The sequence below is a fragment of the Leucopleurus acutus genome, assembly GCF_964270905.1.
Source record: "Leucopleurus acutus genome assembly, chromosome: 20".
NCBI classification, from domain to species: Eukaryota; Metazoa; Chordata; class Mammalia; order Artiodactyla; family Delphinidae; genus Leucopleurus; species Leucopleurus acutus.
The window spans coordinates 6,555,617-6,577,302 of record NC_139162.1 but is presented as its reverse complement, the minus strand read 5'-3'; the positions used below and the strand labels follow the sequence as shown (position 1 = coordinate 6,577,302).

Here is a 21,686-nt window from a genome sequence, read left to right as displayed (position 1 = left end):
CAAACTAAGAATTTTATAATTCTAACCTCCTGGGGAAGGTACTGAAATTCTACTCCATTACTCTTGAAACTTCAACTAAAGACTTTGAATTTGTGAATATATGCCTGCAGATAGAATTATCTCACAAAACAGTGAAGTATGCAAAATCTCTGAGGAGCCAATATTTATTAAATAAATTCACAGTCACTAAAAACATTTATGTGAGGCTAGGTAAACAGAAAAAAAAATTTTTTTTCCATTCAATTCACTATTATCTTTAAATACCTATTTCTTTACAAAGCCCTACATGAGGGACTTGGTTTGGAACCAAAGAACAGTGAGGCATAATCCCTGCTTTGAAATTAGGTAATATATCATAGAATATGACCTAAATGAATATGTGATGACACAGTTATACTCCAAGTGAGCACTCATCAAATAACTGCTTTTCCAATTTTTTTGTTACCATAGATTGACATGTGAAATCTTTCTTAATACGGGATCACTAATATAGAGAATACCCTATTTATGAAATTAATCGTTTATGTTGAAAACAGATTATTAATGTGAATTTAATCCATACCATCTGGAAAAAGTAAATTTAGAAAAAAGGAAATATTAAAAAAATACCAGGTAGTACAATATAATTCTGTGAGATTCTGTTTGGGAACAATTAGGGTCTTATGGGGCTAGGTTGTTTTATGCCTGTTTCCCAATTCTAGTCTTTTGCTTTCCCCTGTAGTGTGACACAAGAGAGAGTGTGGGCTTTGAGTTCAGTAAATCTGGGCTCATATACTGCTCTATCACTTAAAAGCTGTGTGACATCAGGTGAGTTACAGAATGTCTTTGTACCTCAGTTTCTTCATGGATAAAATGGAGGCAATAAATTATATCTCCAGTCCACAAGTCAGTGGCTGGCCGAGCGTCAGAACTCAACATTTGTTTAACAAACAAACAGTCGAATAATATCAGAAATATTCCCGGCACTTGGCTGGCATTTAATGACAAATCTTCGCATGCCTGTTGCAGTGGTATGAGTAACTGCTTCTACCTTGCTTCATTTTCCTCCAGGTAACATCTGGGTCCTCCATTACCAGCTCCCTTCTTGGTTAAATACCTGCTAGGGTTTCTGATGATCAAGAGTGGGTTTCTGCTTTGTACTCCTGAGGTAGCTCAGGTTTTCTGTTACCATGGACTCCAGAATCTGGTCTATGGCTCAAACAGCACACTTGTTATTATCCATTTTTAAGTTGTTCCCATCCCAATGAGGTTAAATGAGAATCTGAGGTGGGAGTAGCAAAGGTTCAAGGACCCATCCACTTGACGTGGGTGTCATATGTGGTAAAGCGACATCAGGAACAATGATCAGAGCAGAGGTCGGAGATGGGGACGTGGGTGTGAGAGCTTGCCATGAGTGGGAGAGGAGGAAGACAAGTCGCCGGGAATCATAATCTGCCAATATTTGTCAGGTTGTCATCTTCATTACCTGATGGTCTTGTTTGATCCTGCTGCAATTTTGCGACAACACACGATTACCCCTGCTACTCATGGGTAGACAGGCTTTTCTCCCATCCAGACAATGAGGATGGAAGAGAAATTAGCAAGGGATAGCAACAAGATTAAATGTGCCTTACGGAGAACAGTGTGATTTTGCATCTTTTTTCCTGGGGCAAGTGAAAACACAGGTCACATGGAAAACAAGCTAAATATGTTGGAGGGAAACTCCAGGATATAAAATTGAGCTGCTGGCTTAGAAAGTAGTATCTTCTCTGTGTAAATAGTTTCTTTGTCCAAAGAGGGCTAAACAGGGCCCATTTATGGATTAATGACTTTCATAATGATTAAAATTAAAATTAGAACTTACCGTGTAGTGAGAAGCTTATAGCTCTATAAAAACTTACAGAGACACCAAATAATTTTAGTAAACTGCTTATGGAAGGCTATGCCTACAGGGAGAGGGGAAGTCAGACCACAGACTCTCTTTTAAGAAGCTGCCAATACACCTTGGACTCAAATGATAAGGCACCTATGTGTTCTCTGAAGCCAGGATTGGGAAAATGTAAGAGTGTTTTGGTAGGCAAGTGGAGACACTGGTATCTTCATAAAAGACATTATACACAGGAAGTTCTCTGGAGATTTTCTTGCAATTACTATTATAGCTATATCTTCTCTCCCTCCCCAAATAGCCCACTTTGATAAAGTTCGTCAACCAACTTGAATGTCGGCGAATGGCTGGTTGTATATGAGTGAAATGATGATTATCTTTTAAATTGAATTTTGTATCCATTAGCCAGTGGTATTCAGTTTTCTTCCCCAAGATCTAGGAGGGCAAAAAGTTTCAGTCGCCTGATTTGGTGGCTTTGTCTCTGTGGCATTAACCACTGAAGGGTCTGCTTCCAGCACAGACAGCTCCCTTAATGGCTGGAGCACAAACATCCCTGATCCCACTGGTGGCATCCTCTTCTTAAATTGGGTGCAGGCTTCCTCAGAGACATGATCAAATGGTTGTATTTTATAGTACGATTAGAAATAAACCTGAGCATTGTGAGACTGAATACACAAATGGACAATGGCCAGACCACATATAAAAACAGAATTTTGATTCATAACCTGCAGCAACCTGCCCAAGAAATCAAACCTTTATAATAAACAACTCAGGAAGCCAGCCTGCTACAAGCCAGACTTGGCAGGAAGTCAGATGGCTATCTCCAGGGACAATCCAGGAAGCTAAAAAATAACTTTGTAACAATCAGCCCCAAATGGTCAGGACTTGGTTAACTGACAACTTGCTTAATTTTTCTCCCTATTTCCAATTTGGGACCAACTAGAGAAAGTAAATACAAGACCCTAACCAATGACTTAGTATGCCCTGCTGCTAGTTGGCCGCCTATAACTTTCCCATGCCAACAGCCTCCAATCAAGGCACGCCTAACCCTTCCCTTTTTCCCACTGTAAAGCTTTCCCACTGTCTGTCTGCCTGCCTGAGTCTGCTAAGGCACAAGTGATGGTGGCCGACTCCCTAGCTATACAGCAAGCTCAGAAAAAAGTCTTTGTTTTTTCTCATTTGGTTGGTCATTACTTCCACAGCAGTGTGGTTTAAACATGCTCTGTAGGCCAATTGGTTCCCAAATCCATTCACTTAAGAAACATTTATCAAAGCCTTTCATATGAGCCATATCCCTTGCTAGGTGCAGGAGTAAATAAAAAAAAGGTAAGATATAGTTCCTGCCCTAGAGGACAGTAAGTAGCTTGACAACTAAGGGGATGAACATGAATGACTCAGCAACCAAGCCGATGGGCATTACTGTGCTGGGCCAAAAAGTGGTCTGCTAACTTCTGGTTACACGAGATAACTTCCAGGAAGTGGAAAGGGTTGAACGTCTTTAATAGTTGTAAACTTGAATGCAGATTAGAAAAAGCAGGGTTTCAAGCCGTACCGAGCCCATGATTTCAGATATTACTGCTGTAGGATGAGTCTGTATCTGTCAAAATCTAGTCAGGAGATAAAAGCCATCCTTATTTTAACAGGGGAAATCTAATATAAATAATTGTTAATGGGGTACTAAAAAGCTAAAAAGGCAAAAAGAGAACGCTTAAGGTTATCATGCAGGAAGCTGCCACTCTTAGGGAAGAGGCTGAAATTGTTCAATTTTAGAAGCTTGGAGGGCCCTGGAGAGCTGAAATTCAAGACCTCTGACAAGAAGTTGCTGCTCAGGGTCTCGCCTGGCAGTCCAGTGGTTAAGACTTCGCCTTCCAGTTCAGGGGGTGCAGGTTTGATCCCTAGTGGGGAGCTGAGATCCCACATGCCTCGAGGCCAAAAAACCAAAACATAAAACAAAAGCAACACTGTAATAAATTCAATAAAGGCTTCAAAAATGGTCCACATTTAAAAAAAAAAAAAAACAACCAAAAAAAGCTGCTGCTCACGTAAAACCAGTGTCTCTGAGCTGAGTGGGGGGCCCTGCGGGCCAGGGTACCAGGCAGACATCTGAGGGGCACCAAGTGTTATCAACAACTGTGACTGGAACGCCATCCTTTGCTGGGGTGAAGAGGTATTGTTTGGGGGGGGTGGGGGTGGGCAAAGGAAGAGGAAGCAAAGAGGAAGCAGACAGGAAGGGCCAAGCCCTTTCTTCCCCCTCTAGCTTTGCTGTCTCCTTCTGGGCTCCATCGGCTGATCCTAGTAAGGAGGCAGCTGGCGAATGAGAAACGGGGTTTGCCTAGTGCCAGCCCAGCATCAGAAGCTGAGTATAGAGGAGTGTTTGAATCTGAGAAACAACAGGTTAATATTTGCAAGTCTGTCCCTTGGGCCATTCAGCATACACGTGCGCGTGAACACATGCACGCACATGCACACTTCTAAACGTGATTAAACTTCCCAGAAGAAAAACTCCATTTCTACCTGACAAATTGCAAACATCCTTTGTACAAAAGATGTTCTCACTCGTTCTCCAAAATCCCAGCAGACATTGTATCCGTTTCTGGGAAACAGTTACACATTCATCTTATCTCCTGTCAGTTACACCTGGACTTTAGTCATAGACCCATCTGAATATTCTATTATCTCAAGGCTAGGAGCAAAGTTAACCCTCTTTAAAAAAATGTACACAATAATAAGAGGACGGAGGAGAAAGAAGTTAGTACACACACACACCAAGGAAAAAAAGATGTGAAGCTGCTCCGTAATTTGTTCCTGTAATTGGTCACAAGGCTGTAAGGGTCGCAAGTTAATAAACTTCATTCTTTCCCTACACACTCCATGTTTCCTCTTTCCTCAGCCAGCATCTCAACTGCTCAGGGTTGACACCTGCTAGGGTGACCCAAGACTTCATAACCTAAAGGGTTGAAATCGTTCCCACCTCTGAGGTTGTAGTTTTTCATTAAAATTTGTCATTGGACAGGGAAGTGCTAAGAAAGATGCCCTGGAGAATGCTCTGGGTTTGACATCCTTCTTCATCACCCATTGTGTAGGAACAAAACACATGTTCCTTTGTTCCCAAGATCACATGCACCAGCCAGGAGAGTAAACTTCTTTGCCCACTGATTTACTGGTAAAATGACCAGATTGTTTTAATTTCAGTCTTAATGGGACCACTGTTGTCCTCCCTGATGGGAGCACACCTTCCTTGGGAACCCAGATCTCCAAACAATGGAGGTCAAAATTGAGGGACAGGAAGCAAAATGCCTAAGTGGGTTATTGGGTGTAACAGTGAGAGGAGCCACTCCCTCTGCCTCTGTTGATTCCAGACCATACATTCTGACCATGATGAGAGCAACAGCCCCATCTGAGAGGTCAGTGGTTCAAAACATAAATTACATTTTGTAAGATGGAGTGTTGTACCCCACCTAGGGCCATGACTGAATCTTCAGTAGACCATTCCACCATCCTATTACACCCACTGCTCCTGGGTGTTGGGGTATGTGCTAAGACCAGTGAATTCCAGAGGCACAAGCCCACTGCTCCACTTCTCCTATTGGGAAATGGGTTCAGCTATTGGAAGTAAGGCTGTGCAGAATATCATGAGGGATTCCACAAATCCACGGATTGTGGTGCCAGCGAAGCACTGTGAAAAACTTCAAGCTTCTGCCCGAGGATGTAGGGACCCAGAAGGTGCACTGTCCTCACCTTCACAATGAATTAGAGTCAGATTAACTTCAAAGTCACAACCTTTTCATAACTCAGAACTGAGGTCACAGAGCAATCTGAATCTAAGGAGATTCAGAGAGAGAGGAGAAATGCACCTCATTTAATTGCTGGGAACATAATTAGATGAAATCAGTATTTCTTAGATGTCCTAGGTACATATCTCCAGACGGACAGACACACCTACTACACACTTAATTCCATGGGCTTCTGTATTTACTACTTGGAATAAGGTTCAGATTAGGATATGGTCTGCTTGGCGGTAAATTCTACTGGGCTGAACTATCAAAAATCGATAATTGTTTTTGACCCATGAAAGGCAATTTCTTTTTTTTTTTTTTTTTTTGCGGTACACGGGCCTCTCACTGTTGTGGCTTCTCCCGTTGCGGAGCACAGGCTCCGGATGCACAGGCTCAGCGGCCATGGCTCACGGGCCTAGCCACTCCGCGGCATGTGGGATCTTCCCGGACCGGGGCATGAACCCGTGTCCCCTGCATCGGCAGGCGGACTCTCAACCACTGCGCCACCAGGGAAGCCCAAGGCAATTTCTTACGGTTCAACCTAATACATCACCATATTCTAAATTAATGGCTGTTTTTTAAAAGTTACTAATTGGACAAAAGCTCCAATACTGAATTAGACTAAAATTATTATTTGAAAGTATAAGAGAATGAAAAAGTACATGAAAACAGGTATTTATTACAGAACAATCTTTTTTCTTAATTAATTAAAGGCTTTAAACAAAAAAACATAATTCCACACACTGACATTGACTTGGTAGCATGGAAATATTTCAGCCTGGAGAGGCATGTTTGTTCTTGATGAATTTACATATAATAAATTCTCATGACATTTGATTCCAAAATATATGTATGAACTGACTTGACATGATTATAAACATAAGGGCAATTTAAACACTGGTATCAGTTTACATGAGTCAATTCAAGGTCAGTGACTGGAGAACTATATTAAAAAAATCTGAGATAAAAAATTTTTTAGGAAGCAACCACGTACCTATGTATAGTTGAAGATCAAGGGTTAAAAATCCACTCTTGATGAATACCATTAAGCAAAGGATGTATAACATCCAACACACACCTGTTCCAAAAACAGCATGTTTCCAAAATTATACATTTCTTTACAAATAAACATTACAGCATTAATAACTATAGAGGAACCAACAGAATGAGTTCCAAAATGTGCTAATTCTCACAAGGCATCCCTGAGCCATATCTTAAGCCATCAGTTTTAATCTTGGGGTTTTAAGAACATCTTCTTTGTTTTAATTGGTTTTATGTCTCCATTTTCATCTTCTTCATAATTGACACGGTCTCTTTTTTTGGCAAACTTTTTCCCAATTGTCCCCACCAAGGTCTCGTATCTGTTAAGATGATATACAGAACAAGTTTAGTTTCAAATAAAAAAGGTAGGAATCAAGACTTGTCAAGAATATCAAACCAAGTACATAACAAAGAATAAGAAAAATCAAAACTTTGATTAAAAGAAACCATCTGATTTAAAATTTATGAACTTCTCTATGAACGATTAAATTCTTCACTGTTTTTGTTTTTCCATTATCCTAAATAAACTGAGATGTATATTTTAAAATATGTATTAGAAGCAGCACTAGAAATAAGCCCTCAATTTGCCAGCCTATGACAGGTATAAATCCACCCCAGGCCATGTTAGAAGATGACTAAGCCAAGATGACTTTCTGCTGGGGTACTCCCTTCAAAGGTACGGTAGACCAGTCACCATGCGGAAAGAGTGCACATGTGAGAGCCAGTGAATGCTGGGCTCAGATTATAAAGCTGGTCCAAGGTAACAGTTACCTTCTAGCCATTTCTTCATCTGACACATCGAGCTCCACTGTTTCCTCTTCAACTTCCTCTGCTTTGTTCTTAGCATTCATCTGAAGCATTAATTTCTGAAAAATACAACAATGGGGACTAGCAGGGCTGGAAAAAGCTTGTTAAAGGAACTGGTGTCAAATGTATTTGAAGGTAGAGACACAGAAGCCACAGAATCTACAGGACTAACCAAAATTTATAAGGGATTCTCTATAATACTTTATTCTACAATAAGCAGATAGAAGCCAGCTCTGAATTAAAATAATAATAAGACAAAGTTCCACTAGATTAGACTTACTGTTAATTAATTTAAATGTATTTTAGATCATAAATTTATTAGTTACTTGTACCTAAAGCAGGCACATTGCTGACACACTCTAGTGACTGGGGGAAAGAAGAAGTAAACTTTCAGATACCTTTTGAACTTCCCAACTTTGAGCCAAATGGGAGAAACACTACAGTCAAAAGTAATTTTAAATGTAGTTTTTGGTGGTGGTTGAGGAAGGGGAGCAGCAAACTGCTGGAAGAACTGGAAGGCTGGCTCTGGTATAATTGGGAGACCTTCCTCACCCCTGAACACGCGGGTGGATAACGCACTGATTTCCACATGATGTCCACGCGTCATGGGTCTCTCCTTCATTTCTTTTTCTCACGTTAACCTTTTCTTGATAGTTATCCTCTGACAGACTTAAAAAGTACACTACCTCTTATCACTAGAAACACATAGATATTAAAAAATGTGTTCTAAGTTCATCCTGCTTATAATAAAGTAAGTACTCTCAAGTTGGTATCATTCTTTTTATAGCCAGGTACATTGAACTTTTCTCACAATTTATGACAGCTCAGGCCTGCAAGCCAAACAGTTCAAAACCTTTCCCAGAGAGAATATATTCAGTGTTACAGAGTGCCAGTGATTAAAGTCATTTTCTAATAACTTCCCACGTCAAATTTGGAGGGCCAGATCAACTCCTTTTCCCACTGTATCAGACATACTTTGGAGTCCCTGCCTGCCCAATACCCTGTCTCTGGGCATCATCCACTCATAATCTTTGCTATCTTTTTTTCCCTTTTACCCCATTGTCCTCTTTGTCTTCCTAATCTAAAGCTTAAGCAGGCCAAAACAAGGAAATATATTAAAAACAAACAGTTTGTATTGATTCTGTGTAAAGCAAATTTAACACCTTAATTATCATATCCCCTCAAAAAAGGAAGAGAAAGAAAACCAACCTACAATCTTTAAATAAACTCTGGCATTTAGTTTGGCTAACTGTGGCTCCTATAAGCATCCTGAGAGAACTGGTTTTCAACCGGGTATGATTTTGCTTGCCAAGGGACCTCTGGCAATATCTGGACACATTTTTGGGGGTCACAACTGGGGTGTATATATGTATCTAGTGGGTAGAGGGTAGAAGCTAGGGATGCTGCTCAACATCCTACAGTGCATGGAAAGCCCCCACCATAAAGAATAATCTGGCCTCAATTGTCAAAAGTGCCAGGGCTAAGAAACCGTGGCTTCAAGTGATAGTTACAAAACTAAAGCTTTATACCACAAACCTCCATTTGGTCAGTCAAGTACCTGACAGATGGCTTTCAATATATTAGCCAGAGTTCTAATAGTTATTTGTTAAACGAAGGTCTGTGCTTCTCTACAAACCCGAGGCAGGAAAATTAAAATGAACGTCTCAGTTATAAGCTGAATATTTCGTTTTCAGACAAACTTTCCAAAGATTCATTTAAAAATCTATTTACAAGCTTGGATTAAAACCTGTCCATTAAAAAGTCAAATTACTCAAATTTTAAGTAACATTTTTTCCACTAGAAAAGATACATTTATAGATGCCAGAAAATAATTTTTTGTAATAGCATCATATGAATAAAATCCTGACATTCCTGCAAAAGAACTGAGGTAAAATTCTAACACTTAACAGTGGCACTGTCCGGGACTGTATACTGCTATATTAAATTATCTACTCAATTCTATCATAAACCTAGACTGCAATGCCTATAATTTCTTTAAATAGCTATGGCAATAGTTCAAGATTTGTTATTTTCTATATAATGAGGAGAAATGGTATCTGGTTGGGAAAAACCTAAACCCAATTATAAGCAGAAAGAATTCAATTGGAAAAATCTTAAATGTGAAGCAATTATATTTAATACCTCAACCTCAGGATTAAATCCTCTGAATGACATTCTTCCGTAGAGAAGATCTTCACATAACGAGAAACTCTGCTCTTCTATTATGAAACTCCTAGACGAGAAAATAAACCTGTATTAATACCATGACTACTTATAACAAAGCACAGCAAATAAAAGTCAAGATCTCAAATGAAAAATACATCTTATGGTTCTCAGCGGAATCAAGAAAAAATACAGTAATATTTCTGACCTAGGATTAGAAATAAAAACTGATTAATTTGGTCAACAAAAGCATTAGGAGGCAAGAGTGGCAGGGCACCTGAATTTTCCAAAAGTGAAGCAAAGGTTCGTTGACGTTTATACCCTCCACCAAGTTTTTATTAAATCTGCAGAAATTAGTGTCCTAGGTAGCTTTAAAAGAGTGTTTTAATTGGAGCTCTTAGCTGTAAATAACGACTGGCCCTGGATGACTTAAGTAGAGAAGTAATTTATTATAAGGATACTGGTATCTCACAGAATCAATGGGAGAGCTGGATGAGCAGAACTGGAAAATGGGCAGAAACAGGGCAGCTAAGGTGGCTGACTCCAAACCAAAATCATGCTACAAAACCACCCTGGTAAAAATGACACTGCTGCTGAGAGGGCATCCAGGAGGCGCTGTTGCCCTGGAAATGTGATGCAAGTGTGAATGTTTCAGTCTCCAAAAGGGATTCTCCCGTGAGTCACCAGTTTATGACCCCAATTCCAGGTAAGCATATCCGACTACAGCCCAGCAATCAACCATAAAGCAAGCCAGGAAAGCAAATACTTGGCCTTTATGGCAGATTGTTCCTTGTCAAGCAATCCTGCCCTGCTTCTTGTCAAGATGCGCTCATTCATTCAGTCACTCGGCAAACCCTTGTTAAACCAAACTGTGTGCCAGGCACTGTTCTAGAGCTGGGGAGACAGCCATTACTGAGAGGCTCTGCTCTCATGGAGGTTACATTCTAGAGGGGGGCCAGATAATAAATAACAGACTTATACAATGGATAAACATGAAGAAGGTTATTCCACTCCTGGCCACAAGGGAGCAACTGGTACCAAACCAGCCCGCCGACTGTAACCAAAAAATTTAGGCACATGTTCTCTTGAATTTTTTGTTCAGCCTCTTCCATAATCTAGGGATTCCCTTTCAACCGATCTTGTTTCTTGTGAAGTGCAGGTGATAAAACATCACGAATGTCCCCAGTAAATCATCTCCCTCAGGAAAGCACCATACATATGCATTTAAGCATTCACTTAAGTCAAGAGGTGGACCCAAAGGCCAGGAAAGGATTCATAGTAGGGCCACTGGCCCCTCAGAGGGCTTTCCCATGGGTTTCTATTGGCCCAATAACTGTAACATTAATATAGAAAGGAGCATAAGTGGTTTGTTATCTACAGGATAGTTTCAATGATGAGCGACACTAATTCAGTTAGCAAATAAGGGAAATATTCATCTATTTTTGCAGATGAGAAACTACTGCTCAGAAAAAAATAAACAAACTTGCCTCAGGCCACAAATAATATGCACGGCAAAACAGGGCAAAAACTCACTGCTGAGAAACAATTCTCTATGGGACTCTCTCATTTTAGCACACCTTGTGAGTGAGGCACTACATGCCCTTTTGTTCCGAAATATCTTTTTAAGGATATATGCACAGTGAACAGCTTTGAAAGGCAGAGCTTTGCCTTCATTCTTCCTCTGGAGCAAAGCGCAGACTTGCTTAATGCCCAGTATAATAAAGATAATGCCTCCATTGGAGCCAAGGGCAAGTCTGTTTGCAGTCTAGTATCAAAGACTCAGGTTTCCTAAGCTCAGGACTTTGCTGTGATGCAAACCTACCGTGGGTGCCACATCATTCTCCCTGGCATTAGGGGAAATGATGCCAATGTGATGTTCATGCTGCTTGCTGTGCTGTGAGTAATAAAGTCCTCTGTCTCTGACTCAGGAATCTCGTACCTTCCACCAGTATCCATGAAACTGTGGCAGGCTAACTTGTCAGTTTGCTAAGTAGGGTCAATCTCAGAGCTCACAGTTCTTAAAGTTCACCAGGCCACAATGCACAAGCACGAGAAGCACAGGAGGCAAAAATACTTTTTAAACAACATCCTATGGCAAAGGAGTAATTAAAATGGCTATACTCACATCCTCTATACCATGGCACATCCTTTCGAGAAAAACCATATAGCCACAACACAGCAAAACTTGGATCTGGTAAATTCTATTCCTAGTATTCCTAAGTATTTTATGTCAGGTTCCCTGGAAACAGACTCTGAGACAGAGTTATGTGCAGAAGTTTTATTGGTGAGTGCTGCGTGGCAGATGCCCCTCTATGGAAACGAAGACTGCAAGACTGGGCTGAGGGAAAAGCTGACTTGCAACGTGGCTATGCCAAGACCTCAGCCCCTACAAGAAACTCTAGGAAGCCCTGCAGTTGTTCCAAGCTGACACAAAGAAGCCAGACCCTCATTCCCCTACATAGCCTGGTCACTGGCCAGGGGTGTCCTATAAGGGGAGGTATGAACACTGAACAGTCCTAACAGTCACTGAGTTATAGCCCAGTGCAGCTGAATGGCAACCTCTAGACTCCCAGAGCACAATGGAATCTCCAGTTTCACAGATAGTAGTAACCCTCTGCAATAATTCAGATGACAATACCAAGTAAAGATTCACAGACACAAATGAGCAAAAAGAGTGGGTGAATTTCATAATATTCAAGTATAAGGAAACACATATACTGCTAACATTTCTTGTGTTTTATGCTGGGCACTGTGCTCACTGCTTCACATACATTATCTCATTTACTTCTCATAATGTAAGTGACAGATACTATTATCACACCCAATATACAAATGACAAGACAGGTTCAATAACTTGCCCAAGATCCCAAGTAAGCAAGTAGCAGAGATGGGCATCAAACCCAGGTCTGCCTGTCTCCAGAGCCCATGCACTTAATTAACCAATCCATTCCACTGTCTCCCTATTTGGGGTGTTAAAACACACACACCCCAGGGACATACCATCCATTTACCCCTCCAGATCTATTCCCCACTCTCCCCGCCCCCCATCAATGCCTTGGGAGGCTGATCTGAATGTAGTACATGGAAGGGCTCCTTTGCTGTCTGGAACGGCTGGCTCCCTTCCTATGGGATTACTTGGGCTGGCCGTGCCCTCAAATAAAGGTAGCAGCTCTTGTAAGATGCTCTCTCCACACAGTCTGTCTTGAGATTCAGTAACCATTCCCTCCTCTTGATCCTCCAGGCCTGGAGTGGAAATTATTTCTACTATACAAGCCACCAAGGTGATGCACTGTCCACAGTGGCTTCCCTACACCTGCTCACACTTTGGTGGTCTCTGTTATACGCTCCTCAAACTACCCAATTTGACAGTGTCATCTCTTCCTGCCAACATCCTAAACTGCTAATTCGTTCCTATACATAAATAGGACACTGAATGATGGCAAAAGGTTATTATTTACTGCTATGGTCTGAATGTTTGTCCCCCCCCACCCCCAAATTCATATGTTAAAATCCTAACCCTCAAAGATGATGGTACTAGGAGGTGAGGCCTTTGGAAAGTACATAAGTCATGAGCATGGGGTTTCATGAAGGGTTTAGGGCCTTAGGAAAGAGACCCCACAGAGATCCCTAGCTACTTCCACCAGGTGAGGACACAGCAAGAAGGCGCTGGCTATGAACCAGGAAGAGGGCCATCATCAAAACATGACCATGCTGGTATCCTGATCTTAAAATTCCAGCCTCCAGAACTGTGAGAAATAAATTTCTGTTGTTCATGAGCTTCCCAGCCTGTGGTATTTTGTTATAGTACCTGAACAGACTGAGACACCTACCTCCCTAGGAAAGGACTCTAGAGGTCATTTTTCTGGGACTAACATGCTGTGTTGGGGGAAAAAAAACAATACTGAGAACAGGATACAAACTGTCTTGCTTTTCAATAAAAGCCAAGTAACAAAACATGTGGCAAAACTTCGAGCAAGTTTAGCCAAGGCATAAAATTAAATCATAGCTTCTTACCAGTAACGGTCCCTTCCTACCAGCCCCTGCTCCCAAATCCATACCATCTTCAGCATCATCTTCGCCTTCCTCACTAACATCTTGCTTCCTCTGAGAAGCAAGAGAAAAGCAAGTTGAGAAGCAAGCAGAGAAAACAAAGTACCTTCCTTCCATCCCTCCTGGTGGGACGTACTTTCTATCTTTAGAGAAGCATGTCTAACCTTCCAGAAAAGATTCAGAAAAAGCCCACCAAATGAACCATGGAAAACAATGTGTTAAAAAGAAAATAAATTACAAGGTATGGAAAGGAAAGACATAAATGGGCCTGGAGACAATAAGCAGCATCTTCAGTCATTTGACAAAATTTGAATAAAACTGCCACACCACAGATGTTACCAAGGTAAGAAAAGCATCAAGGAGAAATGATAAGTAGCTTCCAGAAGAATTTAGAAAAATTAATTGATGATGTGAATCCTTCACTCCTTCATTCAAAATTTATCATGCATCAACCAAGCTTAGAGGTGGAAGAGAAATGATCTAGTGTGTTATCAAGCTTCAGTAACGACTAGCTGGTGACCTTGGCCTAGTTACCCTCCCTTAAGCTTCAGTTTCATCAACTATAAAATGGATGGAATAATAGTAGCCAGCTCTCAAGTTTGCTATGAGGATTAAATAATTAAGAGATGTAAAGTGCTTAACCAAGTTCCTAGAACACACTATAGACTCAATTAATCTTAGCTAAGATGACTGGTATTAATAGCAAAAATTAAAAAAAAGAAAATAAACAAAACATTCTTGACCTGCCTTTACAAAGCTCAGCCTAATGGAGAACTCTGTTACTGAAACAAAACTGGAGAGGCTTGAAGAACACATCTAATCTTCAGAACTTAATATGATACAGAGCACATTACTGATTCTCATAAAAGGTCTCCAGTTATTACCAGAGATATACAGGCTGGATTCCTTTATTCAATGTAAAAAAAAAGAACGGTGTTATAAATGATGGCCGAGGACCAATAAAAATGTATAAATCAAACCAGAACTCTTACAGACTTAATAATTTTAAAAAATTTGCAAGTCTAGTTCAAGAAACTGAATAGATACTATTTCATGGGTTTTATGTCATGCAATGATCAATCACATTTACAGGGATTTCCCTTTGAACGCCCAAAGTGTCATAAAAAACCTACTCTTTCTCTTTAAGTTCAGGCAAATCCAAGTACCAGTGCTCTTCACTAATGATTTTCTTTTCTTCCTCTTCTAGTTGTTTCTTGGTTTCTGAGTCCAGTCCCCTTTGCATGAACTGTCAAAACGAAACAAAATCAGTGTCAGCAACTATTTTTCCCAGCTTACAGTTGAGGAAAACTCAATCTGCCCTCCCTCATTTCTCTGGAAAGCCTGTCTCATGGGTGGGGGTGGGGTGACCAAGCAGCTTAGCCCTGCCCTTGACAACACCACTTCAGGAGGGAGCCTGCTAGAGCACATAAAAAGCAACGTGTACTTCCTTTAGAAGACTTTAAAAGAGCTTTACCACATTTTAGTTTTTCTAATTTAATAAAACAGGCAAAACCCCCCAACTGTATTCAATAAGTATCATGTTAAATATTTCAGTTTTACATAATAGCCAGTGAGCAAGGGCTAAGACAAAAGGCTGATCCACAGAGCAGGACAGGCAGGTTGAGACAGAAAGTGAGGGGGGCACAAAGGAGAGGATGCTCAGTACTATCCGAACGTCTCTCTGACCTGGGAAGCCCATCGGCCTTTGCACCTGTTGACCTGGATTTGTAATGCCCTTCTCAAGTTCTTCCACCTGGCCAACTTCTAGCCCTTCTGACATAGGTAAGGCTACTCCATCTCTGTAAAATCGTCCCTGACAGCTGCAGGCGAAATCAGCATCTCTCTCCTAGAAGCTTCCCATGGCAGCTTCAACTAGTCTCAGGACATTTGAATTTCTTGAGTATCTGTTTTTTCTGAAGACCTTCAGGGCAGGGACTGTGTTTGGATCATCTCCATCAGTACCAGCATGACGAATGATGCATTGTAAGGGCTCTGTGAACACAGATGGCCGCAAAGCTGTATCTGTAACCCCACTGCTCTTCACTTACATCTATCTTCTGAAACGCTCATCAACTGTACGGCTGCACTTTATTCTAAAATCTGCAGAAGCTCAACTCAAAACAGGCCAGTCCTGCTGTTAGTCTCTTCCTAGCACAAACAATAACTATATTTCCTCAGGAGACAGATGAACAAACCAAGAAGTTAACTGCAGCAAAATGATGAAGTATCAATATGGGAAAAAATAAATTCAGAAAACATCCAGGAGCACCCCAGAAGTTAGGTCTAGGGTTCCATTAATCCCCATTTATTTCCCTTATCCAGGCTCCATATTACTTTCCCCTCTACTCCAGCTCTTCCAAAAACACAAGCATTTTTAGGCATAAGGGCTTTACCAATGGCTACAAAATGAAATGACAAGACTTGAAAAATGTTCACAAATACAGTGATAACATCAAGTTCTGATGATGATGTAGAGAAACTGGATCACTCCTACACTGCTGGTGGGAAAGTAAAATGGTATAACCTCTGTGGAAAATAGCTTGACAATTTCTTACACAAGTAAACATCCACTTACCATAGAACCAAGCAACTGTCCTCTTGGGCATTTATCCCAGGGAATGAAAACTTACATTCACTCAAAAAGTCATACAAGAATATTCACAGCAGCTCTATATGCAACAGCCCCAAACTGGAAACAACCAAAATACTCTTCAAGAGGTGAATGGTTAAGTATATGGTACATCCATAGCACAGAATATTACTCAGCAATAAAAAGGAACTACTGATTGACTCAATAACCTAGAAGGATCTCAAGTGAATTACGCTGAGTGAAAAAAGTCAATCTCAAAAGGTTACACATTGTAATGATTACATTTATACAACATCTTTGAAGTCACACAGTTATAGGAATGGGGAACAGATCTGTGGTTGTCAGAGGTTAGGCATGATAGAAGGGAGTGGGCGTGACTACAAAGGGGTCGCTCAAGGGAACTTGGTGGTGACGGAACAATTCTGTATCCTGAATGTGGTAATGGTTACATGAATCTACACACGATAAACACGCTCACATACACCTGCCCCCACACATGAAGGAGTGCATGTAAAACAGTGAAATCTGAGCAGGCTCTGTGGATTGTACCACTGTCCATTTCCTGGCTTTGCACTGTACTCTAGCAATATAAGACAGGGAGGTGAAGTGTGCACGGCATCTCTCTACATTTTTTGCAACTTCTTGTGAATCTATCATTATTTTAAATAAACATAAAAGAAATGTTTGCAATCTATCTAAAGTGTTTTGTAGTCCTCATCCTTTCACCTCTGTGTCTATAGCCTCACCATAGGAAAGAAGAATTGGCAATTTCTGTAATGCATACCCTGTACTTCCCACTCCTCTGCCTCTGCTACTCAACATCATGCTTCAATTTTCTGCCTGGCAAAATATTTCTCTGGGAAGGCCCAGAGCATGTGTCCTTTGGGCCTTCCCTGACTTTTTTGGCCAAGCTCTTCTCAGGTCTGTTCCCATAAAAGAATACCTTTCCCTACTTCTAAGACAGCCTTATGAACACTGGCTCATTATGCTTTTTCTGTGCCTCCCAAAAGCCTAAAATTATAAATAGTAGACCATGTCTTTTGTTCATCTTGTATTACTGGTACTCAGGCAGTACTTGGTACCTGAGAGGAACTCAATAAATTTTCTCTGAACGTGAGTCTAGACTTGTCTTATTTTTCCAGATTCCCTTTCTTGGATGGCTCTCTTTAAACCTAGATGCTTCATTTCATCACTTATACTCTTGGTGGTGAAACTCATCAGTCCTGCTCAACTGCCCTTTTACCTCCTAATTTTAGTCAGGTAGATATTATTTATGGTATACAAAATACACACACACACACACACACACACACACACACATATACACATTCTGCACACATGGAAAGGACAGATCATCCTGTGAATATGAATCAAGAAACTGCCCAATTCTCCTGACTCTACAGCATCTAAGAACATACTCTAAAGATAGTGATTTAACTTTACTCACAACTGACGGCCTATGGCAGGTCTCACAAACTAGTACAGTCCTTAGGCTGGATGTATATTGTTGTAAATAAAGCTTTACTAGAACAAGGTCATATTCATTTGCCTCTGAGCCACAATGGAAGGGCTGAGTAGTTGTAACAGTGGCCGTTTGGCCCACAAGACTAAAGTCTCTTTACAGAAAAAATTCACTCATTTCTGTCTTAAGAGTCCAAAAGAGCTAAAATCACAAGTAAGTACCCTCTCTACAACCGTTCCATCATACTGACAGCCCTTCCACCTACCTCCTTTACTTTCTACTTCTGCTCAGGATCACCCTCCAGCCCCCAATAGCTGACCAAGACAGAGGAATTCGAGTACGCTAGAAAACAAATGAGTCAATATTAGATCCTCAACTCTCTCATTCTTACTCTACAATTAGCTCTGGCTGAACAGCTACGCTAGATAAGGAAACCGAATGCAGCTGCTCCATTGCTTCTCAAAGGATACCCCACTCTATCTGTATACACTGTGTCTCCTGGTATCCTGCCAGTAAGTTCTTTCTCATCAATGACTGAAGTTGCTAACCCACATAGAGAACCTGTGTAATTTTTTTCTCTCTCTTTTGCTTCCAATGTCCAGTTGTGTCTTCCCCAATCACTCAAGTAGGGGTGGATAATTTTTTTAAGTTAACTTCTTCCTTCCTAATTGAAGAGTCAGATAGTTGGTCTGAGCCCTAATTACCCAGCCCATCTTCACTTGACTTATTCCAAGAGCTAAAACAACTGCTAAAATCTTTTCAATGTCTGCTTTGCCAGTCCACTTCTCTGAAACTTACATGATGTTACAAACCATAAGCAAAAATAAAAACTCTGTTCAGTAATGATTCAAATGTTGCTAATATGCTTGAAAGAAGTACTTTAGAAATGATAAATTATGCTATGATTTACCCTGCACCCTCACTCTCCCTATTCATCCCTAGTTACACCCTAGCTCAACTCCATTCATGTCTTGCACATGCAATATTTACTCTCCAATCTTTCAAAACATTACTCATGCCTTGCTTCCCTTCACTGGAAATTCCATTATTCTGTAAACATGACAGCTAACAGTCTGCATCTATGAGTGGTGTTCAGCAACAAGCAGTACAGATAGTAATTAAAAGCAGGGGCTTTGAAGCCAGACTGCCTGAGTTTAAGTCCTGCCAATACTCTTTATTGCTGTGTAACTTTGGGCAAGTTACCTACTTCTTGTTTCAGGTGCCTCAGCTGTAAGAGAGGGATAATAATCGTGCCCACCGCAAAGGGTTATTACGTGGATTTCACACGTTATAATACGCAAAGCACTGAATGTCTACCACATAGTATGTTTGCCACTGCTATTAAGTTTTAAGGCTTGGGTGTTTCTCTTGTTCTAATTCCTGTGTTCATTTCATACACCCTTGTCTTCCCCCACACAACCCTCAAATTATTTGGTTAAACTGATTCAATTTCAAATCTGAAAATCACTTTTCTTTCAAGTTGGGTGACATAATTCACTTTCACCTCAACTGTTAAAATTCTCTCCATTCCCACCATCACCTGAAACCCCTCACCCAGATCATTAGTTCTAGCTGGTCGTTATGACTGCAGTTTGGTCCCTTGTCGGGTCTTTCTTTCACCAATGTATTCTCCACTGGACAGTTAAAGTAACGGTGAAAAGTAAAAAGCACAGCTCATGATACTTTCCCCGGTGCGCAACTGCTTCCCAACGCTCACAAGACAAAGAAAAAAATCCTTAACCTGGCCTAAAATTTCTTGCATCTTGTGATTACTGTCTCCTTTTCCGGGCCCATTTCTTGCTACTTGCCTTCCAGACATACTGAATGACCTCTAGTTCTTGGAAGTAACGGCTTTTTGGGGGTTTGCCTCTCAGATTTCTGAACTCGCTTTCCCCACAGTCTATGCCGCTATGTACCCAACCCTCCCACCTACCCTTCAGTCTCTACTAGACGCCATTTCCCTCAGAAGCCCAAGTAAGTTCCAGGGGCTTCCGGCGACTCTAGCATCACTGCACTTAGTACACTGCATCCTAACTGCCTGCTTAGGCGTCTCTCCTATCCGGCCGCGGGCTTTAAAAGAGAATCCGACGGATTTATAATCCGGTTCCCAGTGCCTAACTCAGAGCAGGCGCTAAGTGAATGAACGACCGCGAGAGCTGGAGGTCCTCCGGAGCCTCTCGAATGCCCCCATACGCCCGCCGCCTCGGCTCTAGCCAGGTCTGGAAGACCGGGTACTCCCGCCGCCCGACCCGCATCCCTCGCGTCCCCGCACCTTCATGCGCAGCAGGTTCTTGGACAACTTAGTTTTGCGTTCGGCCGCCATACTGAGCACCGCTGCGGCCCCGCTCCGCCACTAGGTCCGCCGCGCATGCGCGATGCTGCGTGCGCGTCAGCGCCTGCTTACGTACATCGCGTCGTGCCGCCCCGTGGCTCCGCCCCCGTTTTTCGCGCTTCAGCTTGGCCCGCGCTTTTCGCGCGTCGCCTCAGGGAGCGCTCGCCTAGTGAAGAAGCTCAGGGGAGAGGCGCGGCCGCCAAAGCAGGAGTGACAGCGACTTGACGCCGGGAGGGAGACACCAAAGAGGCCGCAGCAGCAGAAGGCCGGAGTCCTGGCCGCTGTCGGCCTTCCCCGAGGGCTTCGACCGGGCCCCTCAGGCCGCGCACCGGCTGAGCGCCGCCCGCCTCACGGACCCAGTCCTGCCTCGCCGACCCAGTCACCCTGGTGAGACCTTTGAGATAGTTGCCACAGCAGCCGTCGCCCCCCCGCCCCCCGACCGTTTCTTTCACGTGTTTCTAACGTGGCTGGCGGGCTTTCTATGTTCTGCCTCACTTTACGTGTCATAAGTTCATTTTATATCCTCCATAACCCTATGGGGCGGTCATTATCCCCTTGTTACAGTTGAGTAAACTGAGGTACAGGCAGGTTCCAGAACTAGCCCAGAGCCAGAGGGAGGGAGGTGGGGGATGAACCCAGGCGGCCGGGCCGCAGAATGGCCCTTACAAACAGTGTTAAATCCACCTGTTAACTGGTGTGTGCGTCTCTGAACCTGAATGATCTGTCAACGAGGAAGAATAGGAAGAGGTAGATGTCAAAGACATATGAGCATGAGAACATGACCTTGTTTTAATCCGAGGAATTCAAAGAACGTTGCCAAGTTGATACTTTTAATGCTCCGTGTATCACCTAAAGACAGTTCTCACGCCGTTCACAGCTGCCACACTTTGGAAAACACCCAGCCTAGTAGCTTTTCCGCTGATAGCGTGCACTGTATGCCGAATTCTTATGCTGGGTGTCCCACGTGTATTATTTTATTTAATCCTTATAAGAACTCTGAAGAAGGTATTCGTTTGGGAACCTGAGGCCCAGAGAGGTTAAGGGACTTACCAGAGTTTACACAGCTAGTAAGTGTTAGAGCTGAGGTTGACCAGAGAGCTGACACATGAATAAAACATGGCCATGCCCTGGCAGGTTTTCTCAGAAAGTCACGATAATGTGGTAAGTGGTTATAGAAACTTACTCATTCACATGTGCGTGTGAAACACTGGGCTAATCTCTGAGCTACACTAGTGCGTAAAAACACATGACCTCCCTTTCCGGGAGCTGACATTCTGCTGAGTGCCATGGCAGAAAGAAAATGATGATGTGATAGAGTGACTTGTAGGGTTACATTAGTTAAGGTGATCTGGGATGGCTCTTGTCAGATGATATTGCCAAGGCTTGAAAGCTGAGAAAAACCTGTTGGATGAAGGGTTGGAGGAAGGGTTGGAGGTAGAGTGTACCAAGAAGAGGGAATAGCGACTGTAAAGGTCCTGAAATGAGAACGAGATGAGTTGTCATAGAGTTTACCAAGTGGGAACAATAGAGGTGATCCCATGTAATGGGTTGAATTGTGTCCCTCCAAAATTCATCAGAATTTTGTTTCACAATGTGGCTGT

At 42.0% G+C, this 21,686-nt stretch overlaps 1 protein-coding gene across 1 annotated transcript; it reads right to left on the bottom strand.

Moving 5' to 3' along the window:
* Positions 1-6,305: 6,305 nt before the first annotated feature.
* Positions 6,306-20,121, bottom strand: MPHOSPH6 (M-phase phosphoprotein 6). The gene is made up of 5 exons (XM_082862388.1): positions 20,026-20,121; positions 14,835-14,947; positions 9,631-9,721; positions 7,453-7,547; positions 6,306-7,001 (listed from the first exon to the last, which is right to left on the bottom strand). The coding sequence occupies exons 1-5, from the start codon at positions 20,074-20,076 to the stop codon at positions 6,869-6,871; spliced, it is 483 nt and encodes a 160-aa protein (XP_082718514.1). The 5' UTR covers positions 20,077-20,121; the 3' UTR covers positions 6,306-6,868.
* Positions 20,122-21,686: the final 1,565 nt, after the last annotated feature.